Source organism: Notolepis coatsorum, assembly GCF_963971535.1.
Source record: "Notolepis coatsorum genome assembly, chromosome: 15".
Lineage (NCBI taxonomy): Eukaryota > Metazoa > Chordata > Actinopteri > Aulopiformes > Paralepididae > Notolepis > Notolepis coatsorum.
Window position 1 is genome coordinate 43,576,572 of NC_140179.1, and position 17,500 is coordinate 43,594,071.

Consider the following 17,500-nt stretch of genomic DNA (forward strand, 5'->3'; position numbering starts at 1 on the left):
AATGTTCCATGCTGGGGATCAAACTCATTTTGGTCACTGGTGGATGTGCTTATTGGAGAGATAGTGCTTGTATTCTGAACAGGGAACAGGTTGTATTAAGTGGATGTGCTCATGTCTGGAATATATTTAAAATATCTAACATACAGGCTTAATATATGATTGAATTGAGGGATTTGGATAAATCATTCAAATGTGAGAGTGTGTGTGTATGCATGTGTGTATGTATGTCGGTTGAGACCATTTGCAAGTGTGAACTTGTATGTGTATTTGAATGGATTTGGGGGATTCAGATAAATCATTCAAAATGTGTGTGTGCGTGTAGGTAGATGGACGTAAACCTACTGCATGTGGGTGTACGTGCACACTGTATACATGTATGTTTATATGTAGGTTGGGGTCCATTTGTATATGTGCACTTCCATGTGGATTGGATTGTGACCATGAATACATCAACATCTCCATAAAAATGCTCCTCTGTCAAATTAACTATTTAAATGCCATCTATTGGCATTCCTCTAAACTCACCGTTGAAGGTCACGGCTCGTATGTGGCTGAGGAGTTCCTTGCCGTCGATGTCGCTGGCCATGCGCGGGCAGAGCCCCGGGTAGCCGTAGCAGAGATCGCGGTGCATGCGGTGGAGGGCGTGGGCCATGGCGTACACAGCGTCCATCACAAACTGAACCTTACCCTCCTGCTCATAGCTGGAGTCACGACCAACCTTCTCTAGGCCTGGCAGGGGGAGAGAGAGAGAGAGAGAGAGAGAGAGAGAGAGAGAGAGAGAGAGAGAGAGAGAGAGAGAGAGAGAGAGAGAGAGAGAGAGAGAGAGAGAGAGAGAGGAGAGAGAGGGATAGATAGAGAGGAAGAGAGAGGGATAGAGAGGGAGAGAGAGAGAGAGAGAGAGAGAGAGAGAGAGAGAGAGAGAGAGAGAGAGAGAGAGAGAGAGAGCGAAGGATGTGATAGAAAGAACGAGCGAGAGAGAACGGGGGTAGAGAAGAGAGAGAGAAAGATAAGGAGGTGAGAGAGAGGAGAGAGAGAAGGAGGTGTGCAAGAGATAGATAGAAAGGGAGTAGAGAAGAGAGAGATAAAGAGAGAATGAGGTGAGAGAGAGGAGAGAGAGAAAGAAATAGAGGAGGTTAGAGGATAAGAGGCATAATGTTTCCAAATTGGTTGCAGACAACTTTGAAAATTGATTATCACAATTTCATCTCTACACAGACATAGAGACAGGTGGATACACACAGAGACAGAGATACTGACAATAGGCATTCAGCTGGACAATGAATGCATTAGCAATAAACTGACAATAAAAACAGGACAAGACGTTCCTTTCTTCCATTTAAAGGAAACTCATTCTGTTATTTTATCACATATGAACCAGTACATTCAGGAACGCTTTGTGCTGTTCTTTGATACTTTATTCAATGCGTTTTCAACTCTACTTTTATGCTTTGTTCCTGTAGTGCTGAGCAAAAAGGCACAGCTCAACAAATTAAAAAGAAAAAAGAATCCATTTACACATCATGCATACAATGTGACATCTTAACCCTCTAAAGCCCACACAGACAAAGGCTCGCCTGGACATAGTGTTATATTTTTTGCCAATTCTGAGCTTATTCTTTGAGTCTGTATAAAGTGAATGAACCTTTTATGATTCAGGGGAACTACCCTTTATTTCTGGTGCAGTGTAAAGTCACCATCATACATTACCTTTGTTTGTGTGAGCATACAATATTTTACAGAAGAAAAAAATGCCCAGTGAAATAACCTTGTGTTTTGTTGAATAAATGCATAGTTTACCAGGGAATCTTTCAACATGGAAGGTTCCAGTTAGGTGTTTTGAACCTCCATGTGAAATTTGGTGCAAATACACCTTTTCCTCAGTGAGTGACATCCATTTATCTGGATATTGTTCTGGGCGTTTTTTTTGCAGACAATAGCATTTAGGTGTTGCCTTCATATTCTGACCAATATCTCCCTGCAATTTATCCCCCCCCCCCCCCTCCTCTCCCCTCCACCCACACACACACACACACACACACACACACACACACACACACACACACACACACACACACACACACACACACACACACACACACACACACACACACACACACACACACACACACACACACACACACACACACACACACACACACACACACACACACACACACACACACACACACACACACACACACACACACACACACACACACACACACACACACACACACACACAAACAAAAGGCCCGTCCATCATATAGCTCCTATCAATGTCCCTCTCTTACACACATGAATCATCAACAGATGATTTTAATTCAAACTGCATAATAACTTATATAGTTGTCTTCACTTCAAACCATAGCTTCAAACGCAACACGTCCTTCACTATGATTGTCATAAAGTCCTTTTCATTAAAATTATTTGGATTCATACTTAACATCCACAACAATTTCCAATGCTTGTTGAACATTATACCATTTTATTTTATTATAAAACCAGGGACAATCGCCTCTCTCTATCCTCTGTGCATGAAAGCAGCATGTGTCTGTCTGAAGGCCTGATCTGCAAAGCACACTGAGGAGTATAGAGAAATTATAGGAATGTTCCATTGGTTCTTCCAGCCCACATGACCATTTCTAGTATTTCCATTGGCTATAGTGACAGACATAGATATATGTATAGACGCCTACGTAATGGAGCAGGCGAAGCGGGTGCTCTACCAGTATTGAACTTGGGGGAGCAAACTTGTCTCTTTGCTCCCTCACTTTTTGATCATATGATATATCCCCCCCCAATATATAAATATTATCTAACCATAACTACGTAATTTCAATCAAATTAATAATACGCAATGACACTTAATAGCAAGTTTTTAAGTTTCCAAAGATTGCGACACCCCCCTGCCCGATATGGTTTGATCCAGCCCCCAGCAGACATAGCGGAGTCCGGCCGGCGCACTCCAGTCTCACAGCGCTGCAGGCAGCCTCCAGGTGTAAACTGGTAGGCAGGCAGGCAGCGTGAACACTTTGTCACAACAGCAGGATCTTCCACTAAGTAAGTTCAGTTGTTCGAACAAACTATTATGTTAGACATCATCTTTACTATTGAGTGGTATAACTTCTACCACGCAATACAATAAAATTGTTTCATGGTCCGAAATGCCATCTGGTCATACCAATAATAATAATAATAATAATAATAATAATAATAATAATAACAAAGTTTCCCTCTGGTTGGCGTTAGCTTTAGTGCTAGCCGCTAGTTAACGTTGTCATATATCTAGATATGTGGTGTCGTCAGCTGGATAACGTTGACTTCGTTTGCAAATTTTAACGTTCGCTATGGCAGACGAGCAGGGCCGGATTAACGACGGCCGCGGCCCGTGGGCCTTTAGTGACGAGGGCCCCCCAAAAAAAATTCCTTTTTTTTTTTTTTTTTATAATAATAATAATGCAATAAAAGTCTGAAAATGAAGGGATTATGTCCATGAGTGTCATTTTTAGAAATTAAGGCCTGCCTCTTATATAAGCCTCTCTAATAAAGGCCTGGTGCTCTTTGCAGCTGAGGTAAATAGAAGACCCGTCCTATATTTGAGGATTTACGGTAAATCAAGATGTTCAATTATCTTAAGGTACAATACCTGAAATGAAAATGTGTGTGTGTGTGTGTCCAGCCAACCAGGTAACATGGCAGAAAAAAGAAAGAATACGGACATCGGAGCATTTTTCAGTACACCAAAACGCAAAGTAAGAACCCTGGTAGCCTAATAGCTCAAAGACTTAAAGGGCGGGCTCCACAAATAATGGATTGCACGGTGTTAATTGCACCCTTACTTACAATTCATTATGAATTGTAAATGGGGGACCCTGATGTAAACAAAACAAAAGTCTTTCTCTGGTCTGCATCCCCTTAACAATTGTGTGTATTGAGCCGTACTATATTGTACCCATTCTGCAATATGTTAATAACATTTTTTATCAATCAATAACAGATTGCAGAATGGGTACAGTACAGTACGGCTCAATACACACAATTGTTAAGGGGATCCAGACCAGAGAAAGACTTTCGTCTTGTTTACATCAGGGTTCCCCATTTTCAATTCATAATGAATTGTAAGTAAGGGTGCAATAGAAATGTTTCATAATGATATTCAGTGTATTCATAAGTGTATTGCTCTCCTTAATGTAGAATGATATGGTGACTGTACAGACTCAGGAAGGGGAGAAAGAGACCCAAGTGTTAAAGGTAATGGAAATATCAGACAGTCAGCTTAAAGTGTAGGATAACATAACAAATTAAGACACAAATACTTGGATTATATATCCCCCCCTCTCTCCCTTTCTTTACAGAGTAGCATAAAGATTGTGTATTCAAACCGGTTCAGTGTATTCATAAGTGTATTGCTCTCCTTAATGTAGAATGATATGGTGACTGTGCAGACTCAGGGAGGAGGCAGAGAAGGAGAGAAAGAGACCCAAGAGTTACAGGTAATGGAAATATCAGACAGCTTAAAGTGTAGGATAACATAACAAATTAAGACACAAAATAGGCTATATTTACAGCAGACCCTGTTATTGTTCCTTGTTGGTATTTTTTCTCTCTTTCTTATTAAAAACTTGGCCTATTTGAAAGGAGATTGATTTAATAAAAATAAAAGAGCGAAAAATCAATATACAGTATATATACAGTATATATATATATTAATATATTATTATTATTATTATTATAGTAATTGGCTATCATACTGCAATATAAACTGAGTTTTATAGTGAAAAGAGCAGCTTTATTAGTCAAGATTGAAGGCTCTATATTGCAGGAAATTGCACGTACAGGTTCATTAAATGAAAAAAATATCTGCCATGGAGGGGGTCGTGCCGGACCCCCTACAAACCACCCCTTGCCTGTCAAAAAAAAAAATTATAAAATAAATTAATAAAAATAAAAATAAAATTGCACCCCCACTTTCAACTATAACTAGGCGGCCATGGATATATGATACAGCGGATTAGATGCAGATGCATTGGGGAGAGACATTTCAAGATTCTATGCCTTACTTCCACGCACTGCCAGTAAGCCTGTTAAAACATGTATAGTGTCGTGTGGGGGCACGACACTCTGCTTGAAAGGGTTAAATACAATGGACCTCATTCACTAATACAGTTACGAAAAAGTTACAAACTCCACTTAGGAAGTTATTGGACCAATTTTGGCATTCACGAAAGGTTTCTTATCTGTGATTCGTTCTTAGCTAAAACAGGATTTAATAATGTGAAAAAGCAGTCGTAGATAGGCCAGATTGGTGTGCGCCCATGTTCTTAACACGTTCAGCGCCAGACCCGAGTATAGTCGGATTTTGGTCGTTATTTCTTTTATTCACTATTTCCATTGATTATGCATCCAGGGAGCCTGATGTTATCATTGGGAATGGGTCTGAGATCGCAAAAGTCCAATACTGCCGCTTGGTGGGTTGCGGCCTGTATTGCACATCCTTTGATACTCTGTAATCGGGTGTGCGTTGATGAAATAGGTCCGGGCGGATTTTTCCTAGTCGGGCATGACGAGCGCTTATAACTAGGGATGTCCGATATTATCGGCCTACCGATATTTTGGGCCGATATCGGCATTAAAATGTGATATCGGAAAAAAACGGTATCGGTTTTCAAAAAAATATATATGTATTTGTATATATATATTTTTTTTTACATTTCTATAACCTTTATTTACCCAGGCAAGCGAGTAAGAACAAATTCTGATTTTATTTATTGTCAAAAGTATGCATAATGTTGTGTTAATTCCACAACAAGAGATATGTAAAGTTAATTACCTGAAATTATTCAATTTTTTGGGGGGGGGGGGGGGGGGGGGACCCTGCATATATCGGTATCGGTTGATATCGGTATCGGAAATTAAGAGTTGGACAATATCGGTATATCGGTATCGGTAAAAAAGCCAATATCGAGCATCCCTACTTATAACGTATGGATTTATAAGAATCAAACACTCCCGATTCATGTTCTTTGGTGGATTATGTTATGGACACGATCGACATCAATACTTGGAATGGCTATCAGATCATTGGAATATTCTTTTTGGAGTACATCCTAGTCAAGGTAAGGACTATATGGTATCAATCTTGCGTTGATCCAATAATTCCTTCATTGCAATCGGACCGTATGTGTGTAATGTACTGTGTCACTGTAACGTATTCCGTTGGTGACGATCAAAGCATAAAAAAACGACCCCCTCCCCCACCCTTTCATGCATTCATGATGAAACATAATACAGATAATATAGCGTTGATTTCGAAATAGTAGTGTATACAGGTGAGAAACTGCACGCTTTTTTGTGAAATGCACGTATTCACTCATATTCACCACGGTATAAAACGGGAATGTATGGATGAAAAAATCATTTCTTTTTCACAAATTGAACGATAGATACTCGATGTAAAATGGGCAATAGTATTATATCCATAGCTATGATATATAGTTTGAGCCCTGCAAACACCGCCACGTATTCGTATACTTTAAAGCGCTGGCCTTTCAACAGTAACAGTAAACAGCACCCTCTGGCGCTGAATGAATTTGTTCTACAGACATCCTAAGATTTAAATAATTATAATAATAATAAATACAACAATATTTTTATCATTAACACTTTAATCGCCGATGACGTGTTTACACGTCATTCCTAGCCATGCTCATTCTGCCGAAGACGCCGTAACTCGTCTTTGATATCAATAATTCAAAAATCTGTGATCGAAATCATATTTCTCCTCCGGAGACATGAGATGTACTGGTGAGCTCCACTCAACTGTCTAACGGTTCGAGAGCGCCATCTGGTGGCCGATCGGCATATCGGCCAAGAGGGAGGGGCGCGCCAAACAGGAAGTGCTCATCCATATGTCGTCCGGGCACTCGCGATCTGTAGCCGGACTCCATCTCAACACACTGGATGATCAATCGCTCGCCCTAACTCAATAAACAACGTTATTTGGACGTATATAGTATTATACAACCTGGAAATGGTTCATCAGGATCAACATCCCATAATCGAAAACTGTCTACTCCACGCTGATCGTCCAACGGCGCGAGGAACATACGGTAAGATCCAGCGTTATTTTCTAACGTATTCCATAAACTGCTCTGATGACCATATGACCCACACTAGACGAATGGTATAACGTTGCCCACGGAATTATAAACGCCCCCTCGCCCATCCGGTCAATATCAGATGATACGTAGTAACTTCTAGAACCACGTCCAGTTGAAATGTTTTATCTCGCGCCGATTGCTATCAAACTGTATTTCATCATCAATATAATGCATTTGGAGCTATAAATCAAGTTCTGGAGAAAGCTGCAGAAAACGATAAAAACATACTTATACTTTAGACCATATTTAAGTATGAATATGTGAATGAAAAAGTATATCGTTGCTACACCCTGAACAATGGATATAGGACATTGAATGGGCGATAATAATGGCAATTTAGCAATAGAATTTAAAAAGTTATAGCCCTGCAAAGAAGGGGAACTTCTCCATAGACAAATAGAGCTGGCTAGGGATGGTAAATTATGAATTTAACCAATGGCGATCAAAGTGTTAACAATTACGTTTTACATTTATAGTCATGATTCAATGAGGCATCATGATGTCCTAAAATAAACAAAAGCACTACACAAATACTGAAAATGGAGAGGCTGGGTGGCATAGCGGAGATTGCGCTCGTCACCAATGCAAGAGACTCTGGTCTCGAATCCCGGTGTCAGCATTGCCTGCGGCTTGGGCCAGCCGTCATACTGGCTCATTGGCAGAGTCAGCGGGTGGAAGTCGATGGGTGGGGATTGGACGTTGTGGACAGCGACTCCTACAGGTCGGTTGGGGGACGCCTGCACAGCAGAGACAGGAAGTGGCGAGGGTAGTGTGAGCCTCCCATGTGTTACACCTCACCAATGAGAGTCCATGCTGCCAGGCAAAAATATGTGACAGGCTGCCTCCTTGTGTGCCGGAGGGGACACGTGATACAAGGCTTCTATCCTCCCTACAACCGACCAGTGGGGGGCATAGTCGAGCAACGTTCAAGACAGGGGAGGGGAGAATTGGATACACGAAATTGGGATGGGAGAAAAATAGAAGAATATGGAGAAAAACTGGATAAAAAAAACAAATACTGAAAATGGCAGTGAATAAATAAATAAATAAATAAATAAGAACTAAACTCAATCGCAAATATAGCTAGTGGAATAGAATGGACACATCTACATTCTGCTCTCAGCACATCCCATTCCTTTCATGTCTGCTATAGATTTGCCATTGTGTATTAATAGACCATATACCGTCTTGTATATTGTTGTTTTTTATTGTTGGTTTTATTTGTTTTACCTTGCTTAGTGTGCACATTGTAAGAGCCAGTGGAGAAACATTCCACTGCTCACCTTACTGGTATGATGTTGCACGTGACAAATAAAACCTTGAACTTGCACGTGAACTTGAACATCAATCATGTAAATTGAACCATGCCATCCAATAGTGGGACGCTTCAGGCTGTGCAATACCCCTGGAGCCAGCATTGAGGAGCAGGACCAGACTCTCAAACCATGTGCCACCACACGTCCAGGTACTGTCCACCTTGGCCTTTTTAGCCTCTGGGACATTTCAGAGGGAGCTAGGAGACAGGGTGGTCATAATAGAGCCATCCATTAGCCGCAACCTCCAGCAAGTCGTGGATGGAATCATATAACTGGTCACATAATGCATCCAATTCCCATATACTGAACAACAGTCCAGAGAGGATTCCATGCCATTGCTGGTCTGCCCAACACCATCGGCGCAATTGACTGGATGCGTTCATGAATCCGGCGGACATCTTTCTTAAGTTTGTTCTTACGAAGTTCTTAACCGTTGGTATTTTATCCTCACACTCCAGGCCATAAAGAGACAGAAACGAATAGGACAAATAAGGACAACATGTTCCATCATGTTTGTAGTGAAAATACAATATTTATACTGTCTGAAATATGTGAAATATACTGCAATGTAACCTCCTATATATTGGTGTGTTTTATACACTTTACAATGCACTTTACTGCTCCTTTGCACTCTGGAGCTTCTATCCCCAGGCCATCAGGATGCTCAACCCATCATCTGCGCTCATTGCACACACATCCACATGCACACACTCACTTTACACAAACACTCACCTTAACACTCACTTTAGACACTTTAACACTACATTATATTTATCTATTTATTAAAGAGATTTGCACTACATTCATACCTCATTTGCATGTGCACCTTACCCTAAAGTTTTGTACCTCATTGTCTGAATTTTTACTCACTGTACTTTAGATTGTATATTGTATTGTATATTGTATTCCTCTTTTACTTACTTTTTTTAGTAAATTTTTTACTTACTTTTTTACTGTATGAATCACATTCTCGGGGGCTCATACAGAACCAAGCATTTCACCATAAAGTACATGTAGTTTATTGTGACAAATAATAAACAAACTTGAAACTTGAAACTTGGTTAGATTCTAACTACATTTGTGACCAGGCACAGACTATGGATCCTTTAGAGGGAACTTAAATTTTACATGATATGAAAGTACAGGTTCATACCTTCAAAATAAGCCATCACCTGTACAAATCGGGTCGATACTTTTCAATCTATGACTTATGAAACATGCTGCCTGCTAACACAATACATATTCAGAGCTATAAGGCCTCAAGATAAAATGGAGCAATTTCTCTTACAATGTATAATGACTACTCTACCCAGAAATCAATATACCCCCCCCCCCCCCTCCCCGCCACTTCACACCTTCCAGTCTGAGGCCTTTGTTATTCTGGTGACCCGACTCTATCCCCAGGCCATCAGGATGCTCAATGACTCTATGTAACATCAACCCATCCATCTACACTCATTGCACACTCACTTTAAACACCCACCTTTTTGCTGAGAGAACGGAGAGAACTGTACTTTATACGTGACAAATAAAAGCAAACTTTAAACTTGTGAGATCTTATAAGAGGATAAAGGAAAATAATCAAGATTCAAGATTTTATAATCATTTAAAATAAAGTACAAAATAGTGCTGTATTAACAATAGCTCAGATTAATCATACCAAGTCGCTTTGGATAAAAGTGTCAGCAAATTTTATTTTTTATTTTTTACCTCTTCCACGCGTGCAGTCCGGTACATAAATCCGAGCGGCCATTTTGCTGTAGTCATTATGATGAAGGAAAGACAGGGCTTTCAATGAGCGTTGAAATTTCAAAAAAATACATCTCATAGGGTTCTCCAGCTTTCTGGAATCAAATTACTTCCTGATAAAAAAAAATTATTTCTCTTATTTCTCTGGATTATATACCACAAAACTGAACATTATTGGCATAGTTTGGAGCGCAGTTAGTGTGTCTACCTTCTGTGAACATTTAGCAACAATCAGTGTTGCAAACAAATTTAAAATGGCGGACCTGTCACAAAAATAAAAAGCTGACTGTATTTACAGTAGATTGCATTCTCGGTTCTTCATGCACGCCTGGTGATACTAAATCCAAATTGAACTCTGCCATTGGAAAAAGTAGATTTGGCCCGATCCATAGATGTGCAAGTTGGCCTCATATTCTATATTCTATAATAATATTTAAAATTGCATGGGTCCGGATGGCAGAATTCAGTACTGTATCTACAAAACCTTCTGTTTAATCATCTTTCCTTTATTAATTTCTTTAGATTTTCTGTACACGTGATCTCAAGAAGGTTGTGAACGAGCTCAGTGGCAGAGATCAGAGATGAATGAAGCAACACCACCGGATCTAGCTGGCCAGAGATCAGAGATGAATGAAGCAACACCACCAGATCTAATTGGCCAGAGGTCAGTGGTGGATGACGCTGCACCAGTGGAGGTTTCTCTATGACAACACGTGAAATACAAATTGACTCATAATTCATAATTATTATTAATTTACATATACCTATATATGTATATATATTTTTTTTTAATTATTATTATTATTATTTTTTTATTATAAATGTTTTCCTCTGTAAAAAAATGCCAGTGATTTTTTTTCTTTAAAAATGCCCAAAATTGACCGCTCTGAGCAGGCCTGCACTGCAGTAATTATTTGTGCAGAATATCTGCACAGGTTGACCAGGGTTAAATAAATAATAAATAATAGCCAATCAAAATAGGCTATTAACGTCATCTAAGCACGGTCTGTGCAGTTAAACTCTTGCCATTGAATGGTGGATTGAATGATTGACAGCCTTGTTATCCAATCAGCTAATGGTTTATCTTTTGCTGCTCTGCGGCTCTGCAGCTAGCATGATTGCCAGCCTTGTGACCCAATCAGATAATGGTTTCTCTTGTGCCGTACTGCGGCTCTGCAGCGAGCTTGTTTACGAAATAATTGTTATCTCAGTTTAAGAAGATAACTTGTTGGAGCTAACGTAGCTAAAGGGCTACCACCGCAGCTATCAGGCCCAGGGTGGAGTGTTTTGTTATTGTTCATGAACTTATTGTGCATCGTTTGATGATATATATATATACACCTGCGATAAAAGCTAAACGTGACAACAACAACAACGTCATCGCCTCGCGGGCACTTTGAATTCTCTAGTACTGTAGATAGCGTTGCAATGGAGGAAGGAGATATTGTCGACTAGCTTGCTTGCTAGCTAACGTTATGTTTAACGTTATGCAAGTCTTGTGAATGTCTAAACAGGGCTGATGGCATTGATGAAGATGATATCAATAACAACAATGCCTCTCCATGGCCCTATCTGGAATGAATGAATGGAAAAGATGACGTTGTGGGATGCATGGAGCATCATGGCTCATCTAAGGGAAGGGACAATAATAATGTTGTTGTTTAAACTGCCGCCGTGCAGTTGTAACGTTATGCAAGTCTTGTGAATGTCTAAACAAACGGCATTGGTTGATTGATTGATTGAAAACTTTATTAATGACGCAATGAAGCATATAGCACTAGTTAGAGGGGAAATTCGGATTCCTCTCGGATTCATTCATTGAGCAGAACTGCAATTCGCTCAGCTGCAGAAACGTTGAGGAGACAATACCCACAGGACTTGGAGGAGAACTTTGTTTTCACGTCTGTCTATTGTCTACACATTCTGCCGTGAATTGAATTGAATTGTAAAACTTTATTAACAGATTGCAGAATGGGTACAGTACAGTACAGCTCAATACATACAATTGTTAAGGGGATGCAGACCAGAGAAAGACTTTCGTCTTGTTTACATCAGGGTCCCCCATTTTCAATTCATCATAACATACATGACATACATGACATACAGATAGACAGTACTGCTACATCTATACATTTATGACATGTACCAGACTTGCAAATACAGTACTGTTTGTGATATAAAAATAGTCCAGAAAAGGGAGTATATACATTTGACGTAGAAACTGTACATTGGAGGAGGTTGGGTAGGGGGGGGGACGGGACTGTACATTGGAGGTGGGGGTGGGGGACATACACTGTACAACTGTACAAACAAAACTGTACATTGGAATATTGACAAAACCATACATGGTCATTTACTGTACATTGAGGGGGTTGTGTTAGGACATTTACAGGGGCCAGTCATAGCATACTGTGTTATTTTTTGATGGGCCCGAGCCATACTGTACATGGTCTGCTTGGTTTGATCAGGGGCCGCCGAGCCACTGTATACTTTACATGGTCTGCTTGGTTTGATCGGGCCGCCGAGCCACTGTATACTGTACATGGTCTGCTTGGTTTGATCGGGCCGCCGAGCCACTGTATACTGTACATGGTCTGCTTGGTTTGATCAGGGGCCGCCGAGCCACTGTATACTGTACATGGTCTGCTTGGTTTGATCGGGCCGCCGAGCCACTGTATACTGTACATGGTCTGCTTGGTTTGATCGGGCTGCTGAGCCACTATATACTGTACATGGTCTGCTTGGTTTGATTTAGGGGAGTGGTCTGCCCTGCGGGGGGGCCCCGACATATTGCGCAACGCCACTGCATACCATTGACTCAGAATGGTCTGTTTTATTGAAATCGTCACAGCAGTATAGTTTGTTTATACTTCAGAAGGATGATATTTAAACATGGTCCCCAAAATGAATGGAAGCGAATGAGGAGCCTGACACCTGGGAGGAATGGGGGTGTTGCAGCGTTGGGGATGTTTAAAAAATATAATTTAATATATAATATAATAATTTGTGCTTCACCTAAAAATTTGGTCAGCAGCCTCCACTGCGCTGCACTATGGGACAAAACGTTGCCAAAATTAACCACTTGTTGGAGGAAGAACAAGATACTGAAGGAAGAGCTCTCCCAAAAGAAGATGGACGAGCATTTATTGAAAGATGATGACATGAATGTCAAGTACTACACTGGGTTTCCGTGTTTTGCCGTCATGATGGGCGTGAGGATGCAGTCCTACCACAGACAGGCCGAAAACCTTCTCCTTTTCAGATGCTCCTCTTCAGTCCGATGCACTTGAGGCTGATTCTAGCCAATCCGGCACATTGCACACCTCTCCTGCATGGACCGAAAGACTGTGTGCACCACGTTCAGAGACACTGTTTACAGACATCCGCCCTTTGGCAAACGCCCACAGCCGTTTGTGGAGGATTTTGGCGGTTGTGATGCGGTTATAGTGGCCCGCTTTGAAATGTACATTGAGGGAACATCTGAAAGCCAGAGCACAGACATTTTCCCACTACAAACACAAGCACACCATAAATTATCTCATTGGCATTACACCACAGGGACCTATCAATTCCAGGGGGGTGGGGAGGTTGTGCCAGTGACAAGTATGTGACTGAGAACAATGGCCTTCTTCATAAACTATTGCCTGGAGACTTGGTGGTGGTGGATCGTGAATTTGGCACTGACAGCCTGTTGCCTTGGTAACAGAGACATGGAGAAATCATCTTTTTCACATGATTACATCACCGGGAATTCATTATGGGATGATACGACATGACTCCAGAACATCATCACGGTGAGTCAAATACATTTTATTGATGACCATTTCCGCCGATGTGCCACGTTCTGACCCAATGGAAAGCTGGAGTCTCCCCAGGTAAACCTTCCATAATGTGAACGTGCCGTACGGATTGCATTTACACCATGTCATGACGCAAATTACAGTGAATAAATAAATAAGAACTAAACCCAATTGCGCAGATATAGCTACTGTATTAATATTCCATATACCGTCTTGTTTTTATATTGTTATTATTTATTGTTGGTTTTTTTTCTTTCTTACATTGCTTAGTGTGCACACCGTAAGAGCCAATTGAGAAACAGTCCACTGCGCATCTTACTGTTCATGAGTTGAACCCACACAAATGACAACAGACACAAAGGATAAGTTTAACAAATTCCATATAAATCGATAGTTTATTAACACACACACACACACGTTATTTATGCGTGAGATATGCCACACACAATATGGCATATCTATTGCTGCTGGAAGATATCTCTGATCGAGCACTGAGGAGCCGGACCAGACGCTCAAACCCTGTGCCACCACATGGCCAGGTACTGTCCACCTTGAGCAGGGCCCTGTTCCTCGTACCTGGCTAACTGAGTTAGCCGGATAATTTTCAGCATAGCTTGACTTAAGCCAGACATTTCCGTTCCCCGACGTTGGATTGTCTAAGTCGCTATGGCAACAGATCAGAAAGTTTGAACTTGATCGAGGGCAGAGTTTAGTTCAGTTAGCTGGATAACCTGCATGGCCACACCTTCGCAAAGAAATGCAGCTCGCTTCCTGAAATAATTCTCACAGTCTAGATCCCATTATACCATTCTGAATTATGTTTGTGTGCTTCGTTCTTCTAGAGGGGGCTTTTGAAATGTAAAATAATATACCTAAGATGCTGATAATAAATCACATTCAGCCTATAGATTTACTTTGTCCTAAATAATGCACGTCATATTTATATGGATACGGCGCTCGGAGTCGCGATACACACTGCATGTGGTTATTTTAATAACGGCGCATTGCAAATGTGAATCCCGCAGGGATATTTTTAATGAATGAAACCTATCGGGCGTTTGGCTCTGATTAGTTTAATATTCTTCGCTGTGTATTTCAAGCATACATTGAAGCGTCTATGCGTGGATTGTGGATATGAATTATGAGGAATCTGAATCTGTGGATTGTTTAATTGTATCACTGTCACTGTGACAGTCACGCGTTATTGTGATATTGTAACTGGGTTTAAAATATATGAGGAGATTCGCTGTTTGATGGATTTGATGACGTGACGTGACTTGATAAATTGACATTACGAAGGAATTTTCATGTGTCGAGTCGGCGGTAATTTTGGAGACTGGGAAAATACAGTTTTCTTACCTTGTAGTAGTACTTGTAACTTGTAGTAGTATTTGTAGTAGTGACAGGAATATTTAGGAAAGTAGATTTAGGACCACTTCTGTAAAGAAAGACTTTGCAAATAAACCATTTGGATATCTTTACTTTGGACTGGAGCGGCTGTGGACATTGCTTTTCTTTATCAACGGACGTGCTACTCACGAGTAAGTATTTTGACCAGTGGAGTGGATCGTCGGCCCTCACATTAGTAAGAAAACTCTGTTCCAAGAGGAAAATGGAACAACACGAACTACGGGAGCACGGAAAGAAGGATAACAACAAAATGTTGAAACCTAAGAAGGTGGAGATGACACAAAAGGTCCATGAGGAAAAGGTCCGTAATGCCATTAATAAAAGGAAGGCTAAGTTAGGTAATCTAACTGGTCACATGAAGAAGATGCATCAATTAATGGATATGGACGACAATGGTAACTTGGAAGGTGTACAGACAGGATTGGTAGAATTCAACAGTCTGCTCGGAGAGTTCTGTGCGCTTAATACCGCAGTCCAGGCGGCACTAAGCAAAAACCTAAGCAAGACCTCAGAAGAGGAGAGGAAGAAAGATCAGGATGACTGGTTCACGCCGAAGGCTGACACATTTTCCAACTTCACAGAAAAGGCTGGTACATGGATGGAGAAGGTGCATAAGCGTACAGCGGAGTCTAGGAAGCACCAAGATGAGGTCAGGCCTGAAGACAGTGCATCCGGCGTCGTAGAAGGAAAAGGGTCTAGAGCACCATCCACTACATCTTCCAGAACATCATCAGCATGCATGCTTCTGAAAGTTGAATTAGAGAGGGCTGAGTTGCTAGCCCAGGCTTCCGCTCTAATACGAAAACGACAACTCGATGAGCAGGAGGCTCCAGCAGGGAGGGAGGAACAGGAGGCGAGAGAGGAGTCACAGAACCAGGCTGCTTTAGCTCACAAAGATGAGAAGACATCCAGAAAGAGCGGCGCTCAGGGAAGCTTCACAACAGCTGCTACAGCAGTCAAGAACCGGCAGAGACTAAAGCAAGGACCAAGGGGGATACACTCTGTGCCTTCTCCAACCCTCGCCTCTTCTGCCAAGGAGAACAGCATGCCATGGAGCAATGCAACACGATGAAGAAGTATCTTCACAAGGAGAAGATAGATTTTCTCAAGAGTAAAGGCCTATGTTTCAGCTGTCTGAAACGGGGTTACATGAGCAAATCCTGCCAAGAAAAGATGAGCTGCCAAGTCTGCCAGCTTACCCACCCTACAGTTCTACATATTAAGAACAAAGCTGCCTATGATGAAGCAAGGCACAGAGGCTTTCAGGCGTGCATCGAGTCTCACGAGAAGGACATGGAGATCTTGTTTGCCATCCAGCGCAGCAAGAACATGATGTGTGGCGTGTGCATGGAGGTGGTGTTCGAGAAGACCAACCCCAGCGAGCGCCGCTTCGGCATCCTGTCCAACTGCAGCCACTGCTACTGCCTGTTGTGCATCCGCAAGTGGAGGAGTGCCAAGCAGTTCAAGAGCAAGATCATCAAGTCTTGCCCAGAGTGTCGGATCAGGTCCAACTTTGTGATCACGAGCGAGTACTGGGTGGAAGACAAGGAGGACAAGCAGAAGCTAATTCAGAAATACAAAGACGGCATGGGGAAAAAATCGTGTAGATATTTCGACGAGGGTCGCGGGACCTGCCAGATCGGCTCCAACTGCTTCTACAAGCACGCCTTCCCCGACGGGCGCATAGAGGAGCCCTAGCCCCAGCGGAGGCAGGTGGGGTCCAGCGGGAGGAGCCGGAACTCCAGGCGAGCGCCCCTCTGGGACCTCCTGGACGAGCGGGAGAACAGCGACTCCTTTGACAACGAGGACGAGGAGATGGGGACCTAACCACGGAGGACCCAGAGGTAAAGAACGCTGTGGTCGGCGCTACTGCAGCTGAAGAGCAGTTCGACACAGTTCAGCAGTTCCTGGAATATTACTCCAATTGGAACCGTCTCCAGAAGGCAGTCGGTTGGATGCTGAAGCTTAGAAGCACTCTGCTGAGGCTGTGTCGCCAGAGGAAGGAGATGAATGCTTCGCTCACATAGTCTGAGGTACAGGCACCGATGGAGATCTTCAAGGCAAG

The 17,500-nt window shown here is 41.9% G+C and overlaps 1 protein-coding gene and 1 pseudogene across 2 annotated transcripts in view; one reads left to right on the forward strand and one right to left on the reverse strand.

The window, feature by feature from the left end:
* The window catches only part of grm8a (glutamate receptor, metabotropic 8a), a 484,022-nt gene that overhangs the window by 159,281 nt on the left and 307,241 nt on the right, over window positions 1-17,500 (reverse strand). Inside the window, exon 5 of the mRNA XM_084330820.1 lies at window positions 526-729. Within this exon, the coding sequence (XP_084186946.1) occupies window positions 526-729 (204 nt within the window). The remainder of the gene's footprint in view (window positions 1-525; window positions 730-17,500) is intronic.
* On the forward strand, window positions 16,504-17,262 carry LOC311241606 (putative E3 ubiquitin-protein ligase makorin-1; annotated as a pseudogene). Its single transcript has one exon. The product of its transcript is annotated as a putative E3 ubiquitin-protein ligase makorin-1 (transcript).